General features: G+C 42.5%; 1 protein-coding gene across 1 annotated transcript; it reads left to right on the forward strand.

Moving 5' to 3' along the window:
• The first annotated feature begins 7,433 nt into the window (after positions 1-7,433).
• Positions 7,434-23,455, forward strand: LOC118096232 (putative lysosomal acid lipase/cholesteryl ester hydrolase). The gene is made up of 9 exons (XM_035137769.2): positions 7,434-7,666; positions 8,390-8,507; positions 9,501-9,699; positions 11,246-11,355; positions 12,824-12,963; positions 15,724-15,870; positions 19,332-19,403; positions 20,871-20,942; positions 23,079-23,455. Exons 1-9 carry the CDS (start codon positions 7,538-7,540, stop codon positions 23,310-23,312), a joined length of 1,221 nt encoding a protein of 406 aa, XP_034993660.1. The 5' UTR covers positions 7,434-7,537; the 3' UTR covers positions 23,313-23,455.
• Positions 23,456-23,985: the final 530 nt, after the last annotated feature.

Raw genomic sequence — 23,985 nt, forward strand, 5'->3', positions numbered from 1 at the left:
GAGCCCTTCCACCGCCTTGACATGGAGGAGACTGAGAGGGCATCGCTCCTTCCAGCGCAAGAGTTAAGGAGAGCACTGCGACGCAGGTCAAGGGGGAGGCGTTTTGGGGTGCCCCGACTACTTTGCTGGCGTAAGAACAGACATATGCCATTGCCAGATTTTGATTCAGAATGAGAGGTCATGTTTTAAGCTGTCTCTGCACTGTACTTTGCACAATAAAAGTCTTTAAAGACAAACTGGACTCAAGCATATCTAGAGCCATGACGACCCTCTGACAAAAACATAAATCTCTTTTATTGACTAACATATTATAACAATTTGTCCTGCCCTCTGATGATGATATTGCCGATCTTTTGTTTGGAGTTGTGTTGTTTTGTATTGCTGGCTCTTGCTGTAATAAAATTGATTGATTGAATATTTTGTTTTATTTGTTCATCCTTAGGTTTTGATGTTAACAATTTCTCATTCTCCATGAGGTGATTCAGGATTTCTTCCTTCTTCTTTTCTCTTTCTCTTTTTTGGAAACTATTTTGTTGTATCAAAAAAACCTCTCATGACAGCTTTACCATGACAATTCCAGTTCCTTTGTTTAAATTCCATTTAAAATAGTCTATTATAGTCTCTTTTGCTTTTTCTACAACTTTTTGATCGTCAAATAAACTTTCATTCATTCTCCATCTGAAGGAGGATTGGTCCTTCCCTTTCAACTCCATGTATATTGAATTATGATCTGATAACATTCTTGGGAGAATCTCAATTTTATTCACTCCTTGGGTTGACTCCTTGGAGGTCCATATATAGTCAATTCTTCCTGAACTTTGAAATTTCTTTGCCTTAAGTCTTTACCGATTTAACATTTATCCTTACAGACGCAAAAGAAAGAGGAGGCTTTGCCCTCCCAGACTTCAAATTGTACTATGAGGCTACCTGTTTGGTTTGGATTAGGGACTGGATAAAACCGGAAAAGGAAGAAACATTAGATTTGGACGGTCATGACAACAGATATGGATGGCATGCATACTTATGGTATGGGAAAGGGAAAGTACATAAAGGATTTTATAATCATATAATTAGGAGATCATTAATGAGAGTATTGGAGAGGTATAAAGACCTAATAGAACAAAAAACACCTTGGTGTCTATCACCAATCGAAGCTTCGTTACTCAAACCGCTTGGCAAAAAGGGGAAGTGGCCTGCATACAGAGACTTACTGGGAGATCAAGAAGAAAAATGGAAATTAAAAGATTATGATGAAATAAAAGACCACGTTCAGAGTTGGTTGCATTACAGACAACTAAATGAGATTTATAAGGAAGACAACAAAAAAGGGTTTAGCTATACAATTTCTAGATTCCAAAAAGAGGTTATAGAAGAAGATGCGAAGCTACTGAAGAAAGGATATAGTATTCTGCTAGAATGGGAAACGAAAGATGAAGAGGTTAAATCAGTTATGATTAAATGGGCGCAAGATATAGGACATAACATACAATTTGAGGATTGGAAAAAATTGTGGAAGGTAGATGTCAGGGGACCACCAGGGGTCAGCGGAGAGTCCAGGAAGTGGGGACAGGGGCTCTCGAATGCAGCAGGAACCCGGGATGGCAGCGCTTCAGAGCAGTCCGCAGAAGGTGGTACTGACCCTCAGGAAGCGGTGCAGAGCCTTGAGGATGCTGAGAGGGGAAGGTTCCCAGAGGGAAGATGTGACGGATTGGCCTGGTGGGCAAAAGAACTCCAGGGTGCAGAGAGTTAAACCCCAACCTCCTGGATAAATGACGCATTCCATTCCTGAGGGGCGGGACTGCCAGGAGTTTAAAAGGAATGGGAGTCAGTTAATTCGGTGGAGAGGGTTGTGGGAGCGAGGGAGAGTGTGGGTAGGTGTAGGAGATCTTAAAGTGTTCTGAGGAGTTTAATTGAATTATATTATCTAGCCATTGTTAATTGAAACTAAGAATATGATCTAAGAGCCTGTACACATGAAACCATTACGCTTTTAAAAGTCATCTAGTCTAAATAAAGCTTTCTTAAATGTTAGTGGATGTGCTTAATTATTCCAGCTGGGTATATAAACTCACAGAAGTGGTGGCTCAATAGAGGACAAAACTTACCTCGGGAATTGAGGCAACGGTTTGTGTCTTAGAGTTACACTGAGGAGGCTTAGGAGGATAACCTGGGGTGCTACAAAGTTGCCAGAGTGGAAAGGGCAAACTTTTGCAGTGGGGAATCAAACTGAGTGAGACCCTTTACTGTAGGCAGGAGGTTATTCCGTCAAACAGCCTAGAGTTTCTCATGATACCAGGCCATGTAAGCTGGAAGACTCTCTTTACTAAGAAACCCAAGTAACAGGAGTTCAATTTTAAGGCAGCAGGAGAAGTGGGGTGGTGGTGGTTTTAGTAATAGAGAGGGAGGACATTTCATCACATATTAAGAAGGATCCCCGAAAGTTTAGTGACAACGCCGGGACTGGGTTTGCCGCATATTAATTGGTGGCAAAGTCCCTGGGTTCGTTACAGAAGTGTTGGAGGGTCGGACCAGGGCACGCAGGAGGGGGAGGTGCCAGAGGAGACAGCACCGGCTCCCCAGTTTGGCAGTTCCAGTGGCAGTTCCATCACCCCAACAGTGGAGGGGGAAAAAGAGGTGCACAGAGAGGAGGAGATTCAGAACGCCTAGCGTGTTCTGTTGGCGAAAGTCCCGAAGTGTGGTGCTTCCGGATTCTGATTCAAGATAGAACAGTCATGCTTTTTGTTGCTCTGTCTTGTACATATGTATATAATAAAACTCTGTAAAAACCAGTCACATAATTTGGAGAGGATTACTCATGAGGAAGCAACCAGCACCATTACAGTAGATTTGAAATTTACAGATTGTTCTCTTTTGAAGGAAAACTATATGAAAATTATGTACACATGGTATATGACACCAGTTAAGATGGCAAAAATGTATAAAACCAGATCAAATACATGTTAGAAATGTAAAGAAAAAGAATGTACTTTGTATCATATGTGGTGGGAATGTAGGGAAGTCAAAAAATTTTGGGAGATGATATATAATGAATTGAAAAAAAATGTTCAAATTGACATTAGTTAAAAAACCAGAAGCATTTTTGTTAGGGATTTCAGGACAAGACCTGCCAAGGAAAACAAATAGTTTGTTCATGTACACTACAACAGCAGCAAGAGTCTTGTTAGCACAAAGATGGAAAAATGAGGAAATCCAATCTCCCCATCTCTTTCACCTCACTCTGTGTCTTCTTAATCGAGTCCTCCATCACCATGGACTTCACAGTTAAAACCTTTATTTTGCCTGTTAATTCTCCTACTGCATTTTCAATTTTTTTGTCTAATGTCTCCAGTACCTCAGACATTTTTTTTCTCGAGTCATGGAGCCCAAAATCGCTCGTAAAATCAGAACAATTTTTTCCTCAATGTTGTGCTCACTCTGTTTAAGTTCTTTCCTTATTTCTGTCATCAGGCCTTCCCAGTCCTTTCCATCCTTCTCCTCCTCTTGTCTTGATGGACTTCTTTCCCCTGGTGTAACTACATCTTTTTGCCCTGCCATTATAAGCACTAAACACAAATTTAAGCAAATTTTTAACAATCATTTCTTTTTCTATCCACCAGGGGTCGCAATTTCAGAAATTAAATTTGCAAGCTGTAATTTAACTAGATTCCACCAGATGGCATGTGAGATCACTTCTTTGACTCCAGATCCACTGAGCATATATATGTAATTTAAAGATTTTATTTTATTCGCCCCAGTGTGTATCAATTTACACTTGCTTGGATTGAATTGCCTTTACCATTTCACTGCCTCCTTGAAGAGATCATTTTGAATCCATTTATTCCTACTCTTCGCTTCCTGTTTCTTAACAGTTACTAATCCACAAGAGGACCTCTCCTCCTATTCTACTAAGCTTACAGGGAAGCCTTTGGCATGGTGTGATTTACTCACTAGGTCAGAAGATGAATTGCAATGGAGATTTAAAAGTGTGTATACAGTAGATTTAAGGAAAGATTTTCAAAAGGTAAGTAGTTAGAATGATTTAAATATCAAACCACAGACCAAACCGGTTTTAAATGTTATTTTATTCATGGATTATGAAGCATTCTTGCTTGTATGGTCCCCATTTCCAGCTGTGAATTTCATCTCTGTGCAGCAGTTGGAAAAATGCACTTTTTAAATATAATCTTTATTCAGTTCGTCAATGCAAGAAAAACCCCACCAGCTTCAATCATTTGAACAGAGTACAAGATGCAAATATGTAGATTTGTGAAGTTACAAAAAGTGGCTTCCCAGAAGTTAGTTCTGCAATATAAGTAAAAATAGACCGATTCACCACATTTCAATCTTGAGACCATTACTCTAATATAGTAATGCCCTAAGTTGTGCAGGTGTTCAGACGTACAGTTCCCCATTAGGCCTGTGGGGCTGTAACAACAAAGCGACACTCACCCCCCCCCGTTACACATGACCTCAAGTGTGGGGTAAGTAAAGACAGCACTGGACCAAAGAGATTTGCAACTGATCGATGGCACTCTTTGGAAAACCTCACAATCAACTGGTGGCCAAGGCTTGCATACTGTTACACACAGAGCTTTGCAAGTCATCATAATCAGCTGATTGTGCATAAAGTTAAAAAATGGATCACCTCACATCATTGTGACGATCACCTCACATCATTGTGACATCAGGTGATTGAAAGTTGGAGGAGATAACATCCCAGCCTGCTGATCTGATCTACTTCCTCCCACTGCTCTGCACTTACTGGCAGAAGTTCTCCAGGATTCACAAAGTGTCTCTTTCCTGCCCCTCCCTGGAGATACTTCAGGCAGAACAGGGAACCTCCTTGGGGTGAAGCAAGTGCTCTACTACTGAGCTATGGTCCACTGAGGGCAGTAGTTTAATGCATGCTGAGAATTTGCATTCCAGCAACTAGGGGCTGACATCAATGCAGGTATTGAAAATCACTTCCAATTGTGATTGGTCTCAAGGTGCCAGTCTTTTAGTAAGTGTGACATACCAGGTTGCTTTCAGGATGCAGATTGTGGTGTACTGGTTAAGAGCGGTAGACTCGTAATCTGGGGAACCGGGTTCGCGTCTCCGCTCCTCCACATGCAGCTGCTGGGTGACCTTCGGCTACTCACACTTCTTTGAAGTGTCTCAGCCCCACCCACCTCACAGGGTGTCTGTTGTGGGGGAGGAGGGGAAAGGAGATTGTTAGCTGCTTTGAGACTGCTTTGGGTAGTGAAAAAGTGGGATATCAAATCCAAATCCAAATCCAAACTGTTTTGGAACACTTGAATGTAGAGCTGGTCTTCCTAATTCTGTGATGGGCCGTGGGGGTGGCATTCAACTTAGTCAAGTTCACTAATTTCAAGAGATCTACTCTGCATAAAACTTAGTTCAATACCATCCTAAGCATGTTTTCATATTGTCAATTCCACAGATGTTAGCAAAGAACTTGTCTCCACCACACACTGCATAACAAAGGGATTATTTTGTGTGAACAAACATAGGGATTTCTTTCCAAGGTGATTTTTTTAAAAAAAATGTAGTAGTTGTTGATGTCATCATCATCATAGACTGATGGGGATGGTTTCTTGGAGGACTATTTCAGGATCACAAACTCACTCATAATTCTGCATAAGCTCAATTATCTCTTCATACAAGTGCTGTGGTGCATCAAGGCCCAAGAAGAAATCCGTGTGTTGCCAGTCAGGAATAAACTTGTGGTAAACTAAGTTTGAGACCTGAGGCAGCCACCGGGCAATATTCTTTGGGGTTGAAAGCCAGTCATTTCCACCATTCCAGAGAGCTGTTGGAACAGTCATTTGTTTAATTTCGTAGGAAGGTGCTGTTTCCTAAAAGAGGGGGGGGGAAGAGAGGGGGAAACAGGTTGAAAAATAGTTTGTAAGTTAGGACTTTGCAGAAAGTTCTACCGGTTCACAAAAGAAAGTGTCCTCTCATATTTTATCACAGTGTGAGACGTTGACTTGACAGCCACAGACAGAAAGTCTTTACGGAGGGTGGTGAACACAGAACATGATATCATGGGCTGTCCCCTGAGCCCGCTAGATGACATCTCAATGGATTGATGCCTTAGGAGAGCGAGAAAAATTCTCAGGGGCGATTCATACCCTGGCCAGGACCTCTTTAATCTTCTACCCTTGGGCAGGAGCTATAGAAGTATAATCAGTCGTACCAACAGGCTAAAAAACAGTTTCTATCCGTAGGTTGTTAGGCTGCTGAACGGATAATAATATAGTGCAACTGACTTTCAGCACACAGAGTGCAATGAGATTGAGTGTTTGTGGCAAGGGGGAGGGAGGCTTGGTTATTTTCATTGTACATAGGTTGTACATTGAAAATAAAGGTATTGCTATATTATTATTATCAAAACACACACACACACACGACACAATTACACATGTTATGGGCAATATAAGTTGAGCAGTTAATGTGCATAACAACTGGACGTTGTGCAGATTTACAAGGCATCATAGAGAATGTGCACATCATCCATGAAGAGGAAATTGTGCACTTTTCCTGGTTAATATACATAGTCTCCAACCAGCTTTGGATAATCCCTTGAAATCCCTTGAAATCCCTTCTGTGCCAAAACTGGGCCTAAACCTCAACTTGAATTGGATCTGGGCGTCGTATTCTTCCTCTTTGGCAATCACTTGTAGCCAAGTAAAGTGGTCTTACATAAACACGGTTTTCACAACGAGCCTGTAAGTGACTGTGGAGGCTAATTCTGGATCCACACGTCAGCTGGCTTTTAACCCTGGCCAGCAAAGAAAAGTGAGAGCTTTGCCGCTCTGGTCTGCCATCCCCGCTCCTCCCACTTGGCTGCCTTCGTATGTTTGCATTTGTCATGCAGAAAGTCCATTGTGGATGTTAACCAATCAGGAATATTCAAAGTGTATTTTTTCATCATGCCAGTATGTTTGGCCAGTATGAACTCCATATGACTTCAGTTAGAAGAAAAATAATGTGCCTGAAACCACCCAAAGAAATGAGATTTGGCTCCCCCTCCAGCAGGAACTCACAGGAACTGTGCTCCAGCTCCTCTCAGGTAGGTGTCATTGCCGTTATTAGAGAACAATGGAGGTGTTCGTGGGAAACTCCAGCATCTATTTTCCTAGAAAAATAGCACTGGATTTGAACCACCTACCTGCTGATGGATGGTTTATACTTTTAAATGGAACACTAAGCTAGCGTTTACACTTTGACAAACCTTTTGCTAAACTGAGACTGCAGTCCTATCTGTGCCCACTTGCCTGGAAGAACGCCACATGGAACTCAGTGGAAATTACATCAGAGAATTTTCCTGGATGTTAAGCAAGACCAAACAAATTATATCAATTAGAGATGACTTGCCATTCCAAGTAGGTGTTCTTTGCTCTTGGCAAATAATGTCAAACTATATAAAGTCATGCTGTTTGTCATTTCATTCCGTGGAACCTAAGTACATCTTCTTGATGGCTGCTTTAATGTAGCTTTGTTGAGGAGCAGTCTTGTATATCTGGGCCGAAAGATGGATTTGCTTCCACGCAAATCAATGATATGGCTCGTCATAATGGGGGCAGGCTTGGTCCAAGTGCTTATTAGTTCAGGGATATTGTGGAAAAGAAGAAATGTAGATCCAGAAGCGACTATGAATACTGTAAGCCATTTACCTTTTCCTTTCTCATCTTCTTACCTCATGGCATCTTTGACAATTAGTGTTGCTTAATGGTGCTGTACCCCACATCCCTGAAGCTCATTTTCCATGGACTGCTGGGGTTTTAGAGGGCAAGAAAATATTTAGGTGCTCTGCAGTAGCAACCCTAGCATCCTGCACAGTGCATTATAATTGTTCAACAGCAAGAACAAAAATCATTCAGTGGTCCATCAAGTCCCTCAGCAAGTGGTCCAAGGGTGGGAGAGAAGGGAGGAGTTTGGGAACAACAGCCATAAAAATATAGAACAGCAGCAACAGCAGCAATTGGCTGGGAGGACATTCTGCAACAAAAGGCTCCCTTAGTTTCTAATTTCAGCAGAGGGAGGCAGGTAATCAGTTCTTGGACTTCTTTGGAACTGACAAATGAGTGATTGTGTGAGACGGTCTTACTACCTTATCTGGCTTATCACCCTTCTGCACACTCCAGTTACCACTTGTATTATGTAGAAAATAAGTGTTTAGCAGTGCTTTTTCCCCTGGGGGTACTCAAGGATACACAGTACCAGTGCCTCTGTTTGTTTTTGTTTGTTTGTTTAAAAGTATGGGACTTACTATAACAACTTCATGGTGAGTACCAGCACCTATTTTTCTAGAAAAAAGCAGTGTTCTGTAGACATCTTAAAGTTGCTTGTTAACCTGTCCAACTACACCCCCTCCACCCTGCAGAGCGAAATTATTTCTTTCAAAGGATATCCCAGTGAGGAATATGAAGTGGTAACAGACGATGGTTATATTCTGAGTATTAACAGAATCCCTCATGGCAAAAGAAATCAGTCAAACAAGGGTGAGTGTGTGCTTTGAGGTATATATTGTGTGTACGTATATATACAAATGTTCAATATTTTGGGTATTTATTATTATTATTATTAAATGATGAATTCTTGCTTTGCTAAAGTTTGATTTAGTGCAAAAGAACATAGGCTGTTTGTTTGGTAATGTGTACTATTATTATGATTGTTATTTGAGATCTGGATCTCACCACTCTGAGATTTAACATTCATGGACAAACTGACAACCCATGTCTGAAAGAGCAAAACAGACAAGAAAACCACTACTTTTCAATCAGTCTGTTTCAATAAATCAATATAGTTTTATTACATACGCAACATTGATGGAACATGGTTATAGGCATCAGAGAACACAGGGCTGTTTGTGGAATGACACATTTGTTTAAAAATTATAAATTTAAATTGAAGTTAAATATAATTAAAAAGACATATGGTGCTTCTGCAGCAGGGGAGTGGGATGGTTCAATATTGCCTGTTACAAATAAGTGGGTGGGCTTTTTTGGGGGGGAAGGAGACTTGCTTTACATATTGCATTCAGGAGTGATTTATTCCAGGCACATAAAATTGCTGCCCATGCATGCTTTGTGCCCCAAGTTTATAGTAGGTGATATCAGTAGCTTCCAGTGAAGTGGCATTTGTGGAGTGGTGGCAATGCTCTCCTGATTTCCCCCACATTGGTTCACTGGAGCTTATTGAGAGGATGAGAGGAGGTATAAGGTTGGGGGAGCTTGACATGGTGTTGCACGTAGAGGTGAGGGAATTGGATTGGCTCCACCAAAATGCACTTCTCCCTTCTCTTCTTGCTCTCTGTAAGCACCAGCAACCCAGTTTGTCAGGAAGCCACGAGAGTAACATTGCCCCACCTGCACCACTTCACTGGCTGCTACTTGAAATATGGAATGACAACAACTGCCATTCAAGGTTCTGATGGATCACTGTCATGTTGGAAAGAAACTCTTATAACTATACTTAAAAGATTTCCATTTCAGATCCAAAGCCCGCAGTGTTTCTGCAACATGGCATGTTTGGCACTAGCAGTAACTGGGTGATGTCTCTGGAGAACAACAGCCTGGGCTTCATATTGGCTGATGCTGGCTATGATGTTTGGCTAGGAAACAGTAGAGGGAACACCTGGTCCATCAAACACATCAACTATACTGTGGATCAAGAAGAATTCTGGCGATTCAGGTAGAATGAGCTTTCTAAACTTAATTATGTGTTTCTGGTTCCTAGTTTTCCTTTTGGGAAACTGCCATGCTCTTCCTCTTCTGTTTCAACATTGAACAGCACCCTGATAATCTGGAGGTAGAGAAATATATTTCCAAATAAATATAATTGGTAGTTGTTTCTTTAAACAAAAAGCACGCGTTGTTCATGTGGGGAATTAGATGTTCTGATAAAGACTGGAAGATGATAAGATTGACTAAATGGATATCTAAGAAGTGTGCATGCACACGAAAGCTCATACCAATGACAAACTTAGTTGGTCTCTAAGGTACTGCTGGCAGGATATATATATATTTTGTTTCGACTACCAACACGGCTACCTACCTGTAACTAAATGGGTGTGGTGAGCCAGTTGATGACTGTTAACGACTGCAATTGGCCCTACTGGATAAAGCAAGGGATAGTATGCAGATTATTAGCCTATCTCATTACTCCACCCTCACACGCCGCTGGGCACCCATAATATGGGGCCCAAGTCGGTGCCCCTGGGACCAAGTGTGGGTCCTGCTGATTCTGAGGAAACTTACTTGGCCAGAATTTGAAGCTCCTCAAATGTGTAGGGCAGTGTTTCTCAACCAGTGTGCCTCCAGATGTTTTGGGACTACAACTCCCATCATTCCTGACCACTGGTCTTGCTAGCTAGGGATGATGGGAGTTGTAGTCCCAAAACATCTGGAGGCACACTGGTTGAGAAACACTGGTGTAGGGAGGCGAGGCACAGCCTCCTGAAACTTATGTTTTTAAAAAGCTTTTTGTTTCTCCTTTGGCTTCCAGTATTAGAGTCACACTAGTATCAGCAACAAAAGCATTCTCCTCCCCCTTCTAATCTGTCTGTTTTATTTTTATACCACCCAACAGGTTTATAGGCACTCTACTGGCAATTCCTATTCTGTGCAAATATGTTCTACAGTCATGACTTATTTGGCTCTCCAGGCGCTGATATTTGACACTTAGGGACAGCTTGCCTGTTAAAACTGTCACACTGCAGGAACCCCAGTGGCCCAGGGGCGTAGGAAGATAGGGGCAGTGGGGGCAGGCCGCCCTGAGCGGCGGGCTCCAAGGGGCACCATCACGGGCGCACACCCCACCCCCAAAATGCGTGCCCTGCCCCGGAACACATGTCACGCCCCTCTGGGAGGTGTGCCACACCCCTGGAATGCGCGCCGTGCTCCCGGGAGGCACGGGCACCAGCCCTGCCCCCGCCCCCAATGCCGGAGCATGAAGCTCCGCCACTGCATTGGCCATTGTGAACTATGTGGTGGACTTTTTAAGTTTTCAGTGAACAGCTCATAGCATTTCATTGACTGCTAGTGAACAGTGCCAGTGGAAATATCTAAAGAAGTTGAGTCATGGCTCAATTTAAATCAGATTTTTGTCCACAAATGTTCAGAGAATTAGTAGTCCATGGAGGAGGTGATCTCTGGTCTTCCAGATATTGTATTGCATTGGCTGGAGAAGTCTGTTTGCAAGTTTGTAAAAGACAGCCTGTTATTCCTTTTCTTTGCAGTTTTGATGAAATGGCTAAATATGACCTTCCAGCTTCAATAAATTTTATCCTGAGAAAAACTGGACAAGAGAAAATATTTTATGTTGGTCATTCCCAGGGCACCACAACGGGTAGGTTAGGAAGCTTCTGAAACACATGTTGCCAATTCTAATAGCAACATGTTTATTTGTACAGTTGGTGTTGTGTATTAATTTCAAGGGAGATTTTGGTCATAGTACAGTGGTTAGGTTTCCTGCATTTCCCCCTTAGTAACATTTCCCATAAAAGAAATGTTTCAAAGCTGCTATGGACTTAGAGAAAGCAGTGTATGGAATATAATACTCCCCTCACACCCTTTGTTTCATGTACTTTGTGTTGCTTCAGTTCATCTCAGCTGACAAACTCTTGTTTGATTTGAATAAAATCCTGGATTTCAAGCCAGGATCAAACCTGGTTTGTAGTTGGAATTTAAACAGAAGTTTCTGAGCCTGGATGTAAAAGGAAGCTGCATGGGCGTAGGCAGGAGGGGCAGGAGGGGGCAATTGCCCCCCTATAAGCAGGGCCGCTGGCCAGCCTGCCCCGCTGCCCGCCCGGTGCTGTCTCCCTTCTCCCTGGCTGTGGGGCGGGCGGAGGAAAAGCCAGGCAACCGCTTTGCGCGGCTCTGGGGCTTTCCCTCCACCTGCCCCGGCGATTGCAGAGGGGGAGGAGGGGATCGGAGCAGCCCGATTTCGGGCTGATCCTGGCTCCCCCTGGCCCCTGCCGGTCGCGGAGGGGGAGGAGGGAGTCGGAGCAGCCCGATTTCGCGCTGATCCTGGTTCCCCCTGGCCCCTGCCGATCGCGGAGGGGGAGGAGGGAGTCAGAGCAGCCCGATTTCGCGCTGATCCTGGCTCCCCCTGGCCCCTGCCGATCGCGGAGGGGGAGGAGGGAGTCGGAGCAGCCCGATTTCGGGCTGATCCTGGCTCCCCCTGGCCCCTGCCGATCGCGGAGGGGGAGGAGGGAAAGCTGGCAAGGAAGAAGGGAGCTTTCCTTGCCCCGCTGTGGCCCCTCCCCTCCCCTTGGCCCCGCCCCTTGCCCCCCCTGATTTTCATCCTGGCTACGCCCCTGGGAAGCTGTAGCTTAACAATCCTGGAACTACTTTTTTAAGGCTGCCAAGAGGAGGGGATATGAAAGTGGACTTTCCAATATTTCTTTTGACTTGAAGTATGTGACCATAAGCCATTCCTCACAGGCCTTACAATAATGTATATAGTCAAACCTCAGTTGTCAAATGTAATCCATTCAGCTTCTGAAACATTTGACAACCGAGACACAACTTCTGATTGGTTGCAGGAGCTTCCTGCACTCAAGTGGAAGCCGTGTCTGACATTTGGCTTCCAAAAAAATGTTTAAAACCTGGAGCATTTACTTCTGGGTTTTTGGCATTCGGGAGCCGAAACGTTCCAAAATGGAGCTGTTTGGGACCCGAGGTTTGACTGTACTTTATTGCCTTTGTGTTATGAGAAAAGTAGGCTAAGGTTATTTTTCTTGTATTGTGATCAAGGCAGTAGTGCTTGATATATTCATTTATCTTCTATTTCTATTTCCCATCTTGTTTCTTAGCAATCATTGCATTTTCAACCATGCCACAGCTCGCCCAGAAGATAAAAATGTTCTTTGGATTAGCACCAGTGGTCAACATGCTTTATTGTGGCAGCCCATCATCAACTGTGTTACTTCAGCTTCCTGAATATTTGATCAAAGTATGCATTTTGGACCAAATATTTGTTTAAAATAGAGGGTGCAAATATCTCTGGCTGTAGCTAAGAACTTGGGAATGTACCCATCATTTGACCTGAGGCCATTTGTCATTCTCATAGACACCTAAACTGTTCTAGCTGGCAGATGCTGAAATTTGGTATCAGGGTGTTGCTCAGTCTAAGCTGATCTGTAAAAACTGGGGTCCCCATTTTTTTTACCTTGCTGTGAGAATCATGGGTGCCAGCACAAAACACCTGCTGTGGGCAGGGAGGGGGGGGGAGAGGTCCTGGTGTGAGAGCAATCCTCAAGTGCCCAAATGAAAGGCCTTGGTACAAACTTACACAGTTCCCACTGATGGGGGAAACTGAAGTTCCACGAAGATCTTGATAGTATGATGGCAGATTACAACTGTGCGTAACTCAGCTGTCTTTAAAGCAGTAATGCTGAACAGTTATAGGAGTGTGTATTTATTACAGTATTGATTTATTGAAACAATGTATGACTATAAGATAAGAGAGCCAAACCAATCTACAGTACTGAGAAATAACTTGGGATGATCACAGTGTGGTGGGCAGTTACAGGCACATTTTCTGGACTCAGAAACATTTGCTGATCATGTTGGAGGCTTTTGGGGGCTTCTGTGTTGGCCAAATGTCCCCCTCACCCACTTTTAGCTCAGTAATTCATACAACAACATTGTAACATGATCAGTTTTATTCCCAGGTTAGTGTTAGGGCGCCAACAGGTTGGCGCGCTGAAGGCAGCAGTCGGATGCAGTGGGAGCCTAGGTCCACAGTCCAGGTCAGGAGAAGCCAAAGTCAGGAGCAGTCCAAGTCAGGAACCAGCCGAGGTCAGGTATCAGTACCGGGGGTCAGGAGAAGCCGAAGTCAGAAACACTGGAATCAGAAACTGGACGAGCAAAGACAACCACACGCTTCAGCACACCAGTTGCAAGTGCTGGCGAAGGGAGCAGCCGGCCTTCCTTAAGTAGTAGTAGTAGTTGTAGTAGTAGTAGTAGTAGTAGTAATAATAATAATAATAATAATAATATATTATTTATACCCCGCCCATTTGGCTGGGTTTCCCCAGCCACTCTGGGTGGCTTCCAACAGAAATATTAAAATACAATGATTTATTAAACATTAAAAGCCGGCTCATCACCATGCACGCCTCTTACGAGCTGCAGCTGCCTCCAATTGTTCCCTACGTTTCTTCGCTCTACGCCAGGCATCCCCAAACTGCGGCCCTCCAGATGTTTTTGCCTACAACTCCCATGATCCCTAGCTAACAGGACCAGTGGTTGGGGAAGATGGGAATTGTAGTCCAAAACATCTGGAGGGCCGAAGTTTGGGGCTGCCTGCTCTACGCTCTACAGCAGTGAAGGGAGGAGGGGAGGGAGTTCGCTGGCTCCTCTCCTCTCCTCACAAGGGCCTGATTCTGGCTCAACTCCTTCCTCCTCCTGTTCTGGTCTTCCCTCTTCCCTATCTGATTCTTCCTCTTCTGAGGAGTGCCGCCACCAGTCTTCTCCAGGTATGAATTCCTCCATTTCCCCAGACTCTTCCGTGGTTGCCGCTTTGCCTAGGGGGGCTTGCCACCACCCCTGCTTGTCTAGCACAACCCTGACAATTAGAATGTGGTTGGTGGGAGGATTGAGAATGAGAGATTGTAGATTGTCTAACACCCCATACTGACAGTGGCTAGGGGGGTATTTGACCACTTTGGGGGCTTTATGATTCACAGCTGCTATGCTGCACTACTTCTACCCTAGACAAAAGCAGATTGAAGTGCCCTTTTCAGATTGTGGGAACAGCCACTCATGGTATTCTCAACCTGGAGAAGTCAGAAGACAAGGCAGTAAAATCATTCTCCCATATGTTACCATGTAGACAATAGAGAAGGAGTCCTTTGCCAAAATTACTAGGGAATTAAGTAGGATTGCCATATTTCAAGTTGTTGAGCTTTGTCCAGGCATATGGCAACCCTAAATTAAGTGATTTCAAGCACAGCACAATTATTAGCTATTTGTGGCTATGTTTGCATAACTGCAAGTCTTTTGCATATTTGGGCTCCTACTGAAATGATGTTCATGTTGTGGGAACCACTACTATCTGGCCTGTTCCCAAACCACGTTGTAAGGGCGCCAGTTGCACATTGCATACATCTCAAGATGCACTTTAATTGTGTCATCCTGTCTCTTCAATGGCTGTGTGTGTGGTGTAGTGGTTAAGAGGGGTAGACTCGTAATCTGGGGAACCGGGTTCGTGTCTCCACTCCTCCACATGCAGCTGCTGGGTGACCTTGGGCTAGTCACACTTCTCTGAAGTCTCTCAGCCCCACTCACCTCACAAAGTGTTTGTTGTGGGGGAGGAAGGGAAAGGAGAATGTTAGCTACTTTGAGACTCCTTTGGGTAGTGATAAAGCGGGATATCAAATCCAAACTACTCTTCTTCTTCTTCTTCTTCTTCTTCTTCTTCTTCTTCTTCTTCTTCTTCTTCTTCTTCTTCTTCTTCTTCTTCTTCTTCTTCTTCTTCTATAGTGCAGAAGGTCCTTTTGCTTGACTATGTATGTGGGATTTGAATTATTGTTGTTATTATTATGGCCATAGATTGTTGAATGGGCATTCTAGCCTAACAATCTGAGTAGAAGATTCTCATAATACTGTTTGTGATATTTTCTTGCTACGTAATATTGCTGGAAGTATCTCTAGGGAAACAGTCTTGACTAACAAAATGACCTGTGTACTAATGTTTTTGTTTTGGCAGGGAATACTTGGAACCAAGCAGTTTGGTGCTCAAGGCAAACTCACAAAATGGTTTGCTACTAACCTGTGTAATCGTTTCTTACTTGATCATGTTTGTGGCAGTATGTTCTTCCTAGGGATGGGCTTTAATGTGAAAAACATTAATCTGGTAAGATTTCTAACTACATAATAGGAGGTAAAGAGTGTGATGTAAAAAAAATTACGTATGTGGAGGCTTCTTTGAAATGGTTGCTGCTTATAACATCCATATCTTAATTACCCTTGGAGAAAAAGAGCTTGAGGTGGATCCCAGATGACTACTTCATTGAGCACTAGTGGATAGTGTAATTTGTGATATTTTGGGCTGTGCGTACATACAAAAACCAACCCAGGACTGCCACTTAAGTTTAAGTGTTTAATTTGAGTTTAATTGGTTTACCATCTCGATTCAAAATGGTGCCCTGCATGCAAACATAGTTGAAGACTAATATGTCCACCTCAGGAGTCCTCGTACAAAGTTTGGCGATGATATATTGAGAGGCAACCTGACTGGTTGGAGCTGTCCTGCATATTGGGCAACATAGCTGCCAAGTTTTCCCTTTTCTCGCGAGGAAGCCTATTCAGCATAAGGGAATTTCCCTTTAAAAAAGGGAGAACTTGGCAGCTATGTTGGGCAATGATATCTTCAGAGATGTCCAAGATGGTGAAGGTTGAAATTGTCACCACAAATTTAACAAAGACTTGCAGAATGGGGTGAAATATCTTCAGAGGTGTCCAAATGGGCAGAGCTATTGTTGTTGTAAAATTCTTGTCTGGTAGCATTAAAGCAGGAAGCTTAAGAGGGCACAGCTGCCACATTCCTTGATACAAACCAAATACAAATATTAAATACACAATAGAAATTAGAGCAAAAATAAGAACAAAATAAACCAATATGGCTTTATGTACAGATACTTGTAAACTGGAACTTAATACCTGTATGCATTGAAAGATGGTGCACATCAGCCCAAGAAACAGGTGAAGAAGTGAGAAGTCATGGTGTGCACCAAGGCCTGGTTAAGGTGCTTGGGGGCCCTTGCGCAATTTCCCATACAGGGGTTCACTTCCCCAAAACAGAATGCAGGTAATGCCTTATGGGTCACAAGAAGACTGTGTCTTCCTTGCCACCATGATGCAATAGGACCATAGCTAAGAGCATTCCTGAGTTTCAGTTCATAGTTCCTGATAAGAGTCCAGGAGTGGCCCTTAACCATTAGGGTGGGTCATAAAAAACTTTTTTTTGAAAATGTTTCCTCCCTTGATCTTATATCAGGCGTATGGTATAAACATAGCCAAATTTCAAATTTGGGACAAATCGGTTAATATTTAGACCCTGCTCCTACAGATTGAAATTTTGCCTCACTACGAGTGATGAAAACATAGGAATTTGACTCATTTATTCTCAGTATGTTAAATTGTGAACTAATAAACATATATTTTAGGTTTTATGTAGAGCAATAATAGTTGCATACTATTATTTTCTGCAATATTTATTTATTTAAGATAAAACATGTTGATAATTTACATGAAAAACCAATGGTTTTGAACAAATTATATGGAACAATTAAGCAAACGGTGTACTAAGCAAGTAAACATAAACAATAAACAAAACACCACTCATATTATGTGTTGCGTCAAAACATCACATTATACTTAATTACTTAGGTATAAATTGTACTAAATGCTTACATTTTGTTTAATTAATAAAATTTAACAGAGGAGCATATTTCAATTGTTTCATTGCCTGATGGAAATTACATTGGTGGTCATGTTACACCGGTTGATAGCAAGGTGAAATCTATTGCAAATTCTATCTCATCTCATTTCTCAGAGAAAAATACCTAGTGTGAGTCTACTTGCAGCAGTTGCTTTGATGGGACAAACACAAACATAGGTGCCCCGGGAGGAATTAACCATCTTATTGAAATAGACATTGGCCGGCCATTGCAATGGAATATTTGCCTCCTTCCTGCTAATGAACTGCCTCTACAACATCTCATCATTGAACTAGATCGACCCACATCTGAGGCTAACACCTTTTCAGGGCATATTGGGAAATTACTGCCCAGTGTCACCGATTTGCCAGTTGTTGAATACAAATGCTTTGCATGTTCAGATTCGATCCCAGAAATGCCATAAGTAGTTTGGAAAAAATCTATCTACTGACAAAAAGTATTTGTGGCAAGTTACATCTGCACTCATCTCTGGAGAATTCAGCAGTGACTTACAGCTGTTCAGAATTGGCCCATGCAGCCATAGCAGATGCCTGTCGTATCTGCCGGCTGTATGGAACAAATGATAAAATGGTCGGAAACAGAGACATATATGAGCCACCAATAATCAGGAACATGACAAACAATGAACTGTTAAATATTGTGACCACGCCATTAACAATTCCAAAATTCAAGTGCCATTCTCAAATGGTTGAACGTGCAGTGAAGGAGGTTACTAGAGCATCTAGGATAGTTATTGGAGAGAAAAGACGTGATGCTACCATCAAAACAACAATGAACAATCACTCTAAATTCCCAAAACAAGAGACAAATAAGGACTTTGCACCAAAATAGACATTTAGTGTAAGGCATAAAAGCATATTTTTAGCATGATATAATATGGTGTACATGTACAATGTATAATATTGCATAAGACATATTTTTATTAATTACACAAAATGTAAGCATTTAGTACAATTTATACCTAAGTGATTAAGTATAATGTGATGTTTTGACACAACACATAATATGAGTGGTGTTTTATTGTTTAATGTTCATGTTTACTTGTTTAGTACACCGTTTGCTTAATTGTTCCATATAATTTGTTCAAAACCATTGGTTTTTCATGTAAATTATCAACATGTTTTATCTTAAATAAATAAATATTGCAGAAAATAATAGTATGCAACTATTATTGCTCTAAATAAAACCTAAAATTTATGTTTATTAGTTCACAATTTAACATACTGAGAATAAATGAGTCAAATTCCTATGTTTTCATCACTCGTAGTGAGGCAAAATTTCAATCTGTAGGAGCAGGGTCTAAATATTAACCGATTTGTCCCAAATTTGAAATTTGACTATGTTTATACCATACGCCTGATATAAGATCAAGGGAGGAAACATTTTTCCAAAAAAAGTTTTTTATGACCCACCCTATATTATGACCCACAACTGGACATGGCACCAAAGCAGGATGGAGTGAATTCATGTCATACAGGAGGAATGTACACAATGCCATGGCCCACTGCACAAATGGATGTTATTTGATATGTCTGCAATTGCCCTGGTTGTACTATACAGTGAAAAGTATTATAATTCAGGCTGTAACTCTGTGCATAGTTACCTGGGTGTAGCCTGGTTGAACACAGTGCAATTTCCTTCTTAGTAAATGTGCACAGGATTGCAGTAAAAATGTATTTATGTAGTGGGGCAATGCCTTGCTGTAAGCGAATTTTCCTCTTACACAATATTGGCATTGGCAGCTAGTTTGAAGTGTCAAGTTGATTTCCAAAACTGACATGTAATTGCTACTTAAACACTGATTCCTGCATGATATCCAGCACACTCGTTCTGTTCACTTTGCTCTTTCTTTCAGACTCGAATCAATGTATATTTATCACACAGCCCAGCTGGGGTTTCTATCCGGAACATGCTTCACTGGCATCAGGTAGCACCTAAATCCTCAATTCTGTTAACATCTGGGGGGCTCCAGGCTAGTGAAGGCTGTGTGTCGGTAGCATAAGGCTGGCAAAGAAGTGCCGTGATCTGGGAGCACCTGGTCTTGAACGTAGTTGCTGGTAATTTCTACATGACCCTGTGAAAACAAAACAGGGTTTTACACCACAGGAGTTTCTTATCAAGATCAGTTTCATAGCTCACATTTAATAGCAGGGTGGGACCGCCTACCTTTCAATAACCTGATGTAGTAGCAATGGAGGATTTCAAAGCGTGTTGCAAGGTGCTGCTAAACTAACCCCTCCCCTTTATTTTTGCTGGAGAGTCTGCTGCAGACCTCTTGCTGATCTGTTTTAACAAGTATTTTAAGAGAAACTCCTTTCTGAATTGGGAAGGGATTTGCATGGAATTCTGGCAAACGGAGTAGGATTTTCACACACACACACTCCATCAGCTGGCTTCAGCGGCGCTCACAGCTGGATAGTAGGTGGGAGGCTTTGGGAGAAGCGTTTGGGCCAAACTGGATCCCCTGGCAGAGTAAGATTGTCTTGTGGCGTGGAAGTTCCTGGTCCCTGGTATATATTTTGACTTACTTAAGTCTCCATAAGATTTGGAGGATGGCCACATATGAACTGGCCATTTTTACAGTAGCTTCCCATTTGGGAATGCATTCCCCAGGGAGGCTCACCTGGCCCCTTCATTATATATCTTTAGGCACTGAGCGAAAACATGCCTCTTCTCCCTGGCCTTTGGCTAATTAAACAACCTATGTCCCTTTAAACCGGTTGTAAGGGTTTAGACAGAGGAGGAATGGTGGAGACCTCCTCCCCAGCCTGACCCTTCCAGAGAAGAGGAAGACAGTTCAGAATTACAGCAGAGGTTTGAGGGAGGTCACAGCTCAGAGGCAGATGTGGGGGAAAGCTGGGAAATGATGGGAAGGGGAATAGGAAGCCCCAGAGAGTACAGCTGATGGACACAATGTCTTTAGAAAGCATTCCAGACCCCCCTCTCTTCCAGAACCCAGCGAGCCTTGAAGGTAGTAGAGCAAAGAGCTTGGAAACAGAGGGCCCTCAGTGGCACCCGTAGGGAGATGATGGCAATGACGGGTGAGGAAGTGGGAGAAAAGGGAGGTGGAGAGTCATTTGGGACAATGCCATTATCCCAAGAGGCTGTGTTCCAAGCCTCTCTCTGTAAATATTGAATCAAAAGCAGATGGTAAGAACTTTTTCTTGTCTTGTACATTCCTCGCAACCAGCCGTGTCTGTTGTGTCTGTGCGTATTGTTTTGTTATTATGTTATGTGCTTTTGTGTTTTTATATAGTAAACTAGACTATGGCCCTCAGGTATTTATTGATTAATAATAAACAGCAATAATAATAATAATAATAATAATAATAATAATAATAATAATAATTTCCCCATTTAGTTTTTTCAAAATATGATACACTTCTTTTTTCAGAATATGAGGAGTGGGAAGTTCAAAGGCTTTGACTGGGGTAGCAAGGAAGAAAACATGGCTCACCACAACCAGGTAATAATTTTTCACTAATTGCATCCCTCTCTCCCTCTCTTTCGCCTCCCCTCCCTCCCTCCTCCCCTCCCTCCCTCCTCTGTTTATATGATGGTAGACATCAGTAAGGTATGGCAATAGCTACTGATGGCAAAGGTGGATAAAATGTAGCTCCAATATGAAACAAAATAGTTAAAGGTCTTATCTATAAAGATCTTAAATGATGTTTATAACCAGGCTTTATATACACAAAATGTAATGATAATGATGATAGTGATAATAATTTATACCCCACCCTTCTGGCAGTTTTCCCAGCCACTCTGGCTGGGTTACATCATATATAAAAGCATAATAAAACATCAATCATTAAAAAATTCCCAATACAGGGCTGCCTTCTGATGTCTTCTAATGGCTGTTATGCCCATGGATATGTTAACAAAATCTAATATGTAAATACATAAACTGTCTATTTAGGAAAATAATATATCCACAATTATACAATAAACTGAATAAAAAGAAAAATTGTGTACAGTGCATGAGATGTCCTTATACTTCTTTAATTATATTAATTAGATAGCTGATGTGTCTATATAAGATATTTTTAATGTTTTTTAATGAAACTTTCTGGATAACTGAAATACCAAACACATTTAGGCATTTTATGCTTCTTCAGTGGACTATTTTGCAATGCAGTATTCTGTAGGCATAAGTTCAGCCTCTCAGTTTTGTTTAAAATTGTAGCTAATATCCAAATAAACCAATCACTTCAAACTGGATCCAAAAATCACCTTTGCTTGTGTCGTGGTCAAAAATCAAAATCTTCAGTTGGTACAGGTTTGCAAAAAAATGCTACCGTATCATCTGTTAAAGCAATGCATATAACATTAGAACCATATCTCAAAAATAGACACATATGTAAGTAAGTAAGTAAGTAAGTAAGTAAGTAAGTAAGTAAGTAAGTAAGTAAATATAATGAGAAACTTACCAATTTAAATTTCTACACCGTGGGGATCATGAGTGAACTTAAGTGAAATAACCTGCTATTATTTTACCCACAATATTGCACTGTTGATCTGATGACAATAGTTTCTAGCTCCATTTCATAGAAATTCCCCACACTGTGTCAGGGGCACAGCATGAGGGGGCAGTGAGACCATGGCCCCGGGCACACAATTTTGAAGTGGCACAAACCAGGCACCCCTATGCAGGATTCCTGCCCTGTTTCTGGGCCCTGGAATCTGGCCCAAGACTGCCGTGTCCCTGGCCACCTCGCTGGATGGCTGCCCAGCCAGCACATGTTTGCTCCTCACTCAGACAGTGAGCAGGTACAGATGGAAGCAGGCAGGCAAGGGGCAACCCCAGTGTGGCCCAGTCTGGCATTCCTCTCTGTGGGTCTTACAGGGATTTGCCTAACAACAGCCATGTTGGCTGGCCATGCTCCCCATTGTGCAGACAGGCAGCAGGAGGCACAGCGTGGCCCCACTTGGCTCTGGGGGCAAGGGCTGGCCTGGCCCAATGGACTCCATTCACCAGAAAATGAAGCTACATTGCTGCATAGTGCAAATACAGTGACGGCAATAACCAATATTCCACAGAAACATATATTAATGTGGCATAATTTCCAACAAAAGTACATCTTCAATTTTTTACATAACAGATATCCATTTAAGTCCTCCTTAAGTCCACCAGGTGCTACTGTACTTAATCTATAAAATATGTATCTTTTCTAATAGATATTTTGGCACATCCTAAAGTAAATCCAACGGGACGCGGGTGGCGCTGTGGTGTAAACCACAGAGCCTAGTGCTTGCCGATCAGAAGGTCAGCAGTTCGAACCCCCATGACGGGGTCAGCTCCCGTTGCTCAGTCCCTGCTCCTGCTAACCTAACAGTTCGAAAGCACGTCAGAGTGCAAGTAGATAAATAGGTACCGCTCCGGCGGGAAGGTAAACGGCGTTTCTGGTTCACCAGAAGCAGCTTAGTCATGCTGGCCACATGACCTAGAAGCTGTACGCCGGCTCCCTTGGCCAATAAAGCGAGATGAGCGCCGCAACCCCAGAGTACGTCACGACTGGACCTAATGGCCAGGGGTCCCTTTACCGTTACTCTTTAACTTATAAAGTATTTTTTTAACCTGTTATTTCTCCCTCTCTTTTAGGAAACAGCACCTTCCTATGATATTAAACAAATGACTGTTCCAACAGCTTTCTGGAATGGTGGAAATGACCGGCTTTCAACCCCAAAGGATTGTGCCCTGTTGTTGCCTCAGGTCTCAAACCTATTTTACCACAAGATTATTCCTGACTGGGCACACCTGGATTTCATCTGGGGCCTTGATGCCCCACAGCGCATGTATGGAGAAATAATTGAGTTTATGCAAAATTATCAGTGAGTTTGTGATCCTGAAATTGTCCTTCAAGAAATCAGCACCTTTAGACTATGTCTATGATAATAACAACAACTACAAAAACTACAATTAAAATATAAAAAAGCACCTTGGAAAGAAATCCCTATGTTTGTTCACACAAAATAATCCATTTGGAAATAACATTTTTGAACTGCTTATCATTATTTATATCCATGAATTTTTAATTGAGGTTGTCAGGGGATTCTTGCGACTACTCTAGAGTAACGACGCTCCGCATGCTTGTCTTTAAACAGTCTTTATTGGTGCAATCTATTTACAGTGAAGCTGGTGTGTAAAAGCATGTCTGCTCAGTCCGATGCAGAATCCGGCACTGGACCGCCCCTGGACCTCCTCCAACATAAGAGTCTCGGGACAGCAAATCTCTTTCCCCTCCTTCTCCTGCGTAATTCCAGAACCGGAGGGAAAATGGGTCTATGCTCCATGTTTTCCTTCTCCCCCCTTTCCTCCCTCTCTCTTCCTTCTTCCTGTGTAGCAGGGGCTCTCCCTTGCTACCAGAGCCCTGGCCCTTTCTCTGCCCTTCCTGACTGGACTCCTGAGCGTCCTCGCTGCTGTCGCTGCTTGTGGAGGAGCTGCTTCTGATGAGGGGAGGGGGGTCCGCCCCTACATTCTCTTCCCCTTACATCCACCCCCTCCATGC

Source organism: Zootoca vivipara, chromosome 5 (genome assembly GCF_963506605.1).
Source record: "Zootoca vivipara chromosome 5, rZooViv1.1, whole genome shotgun sequence".
In the NCBI taxonomy this organism is placed as follows: Eukaryota; Metazoa; Chordata; class Lepidosauria; order Squamata; family Lacertidae; genus Zootoca; species Zootoca vivipara.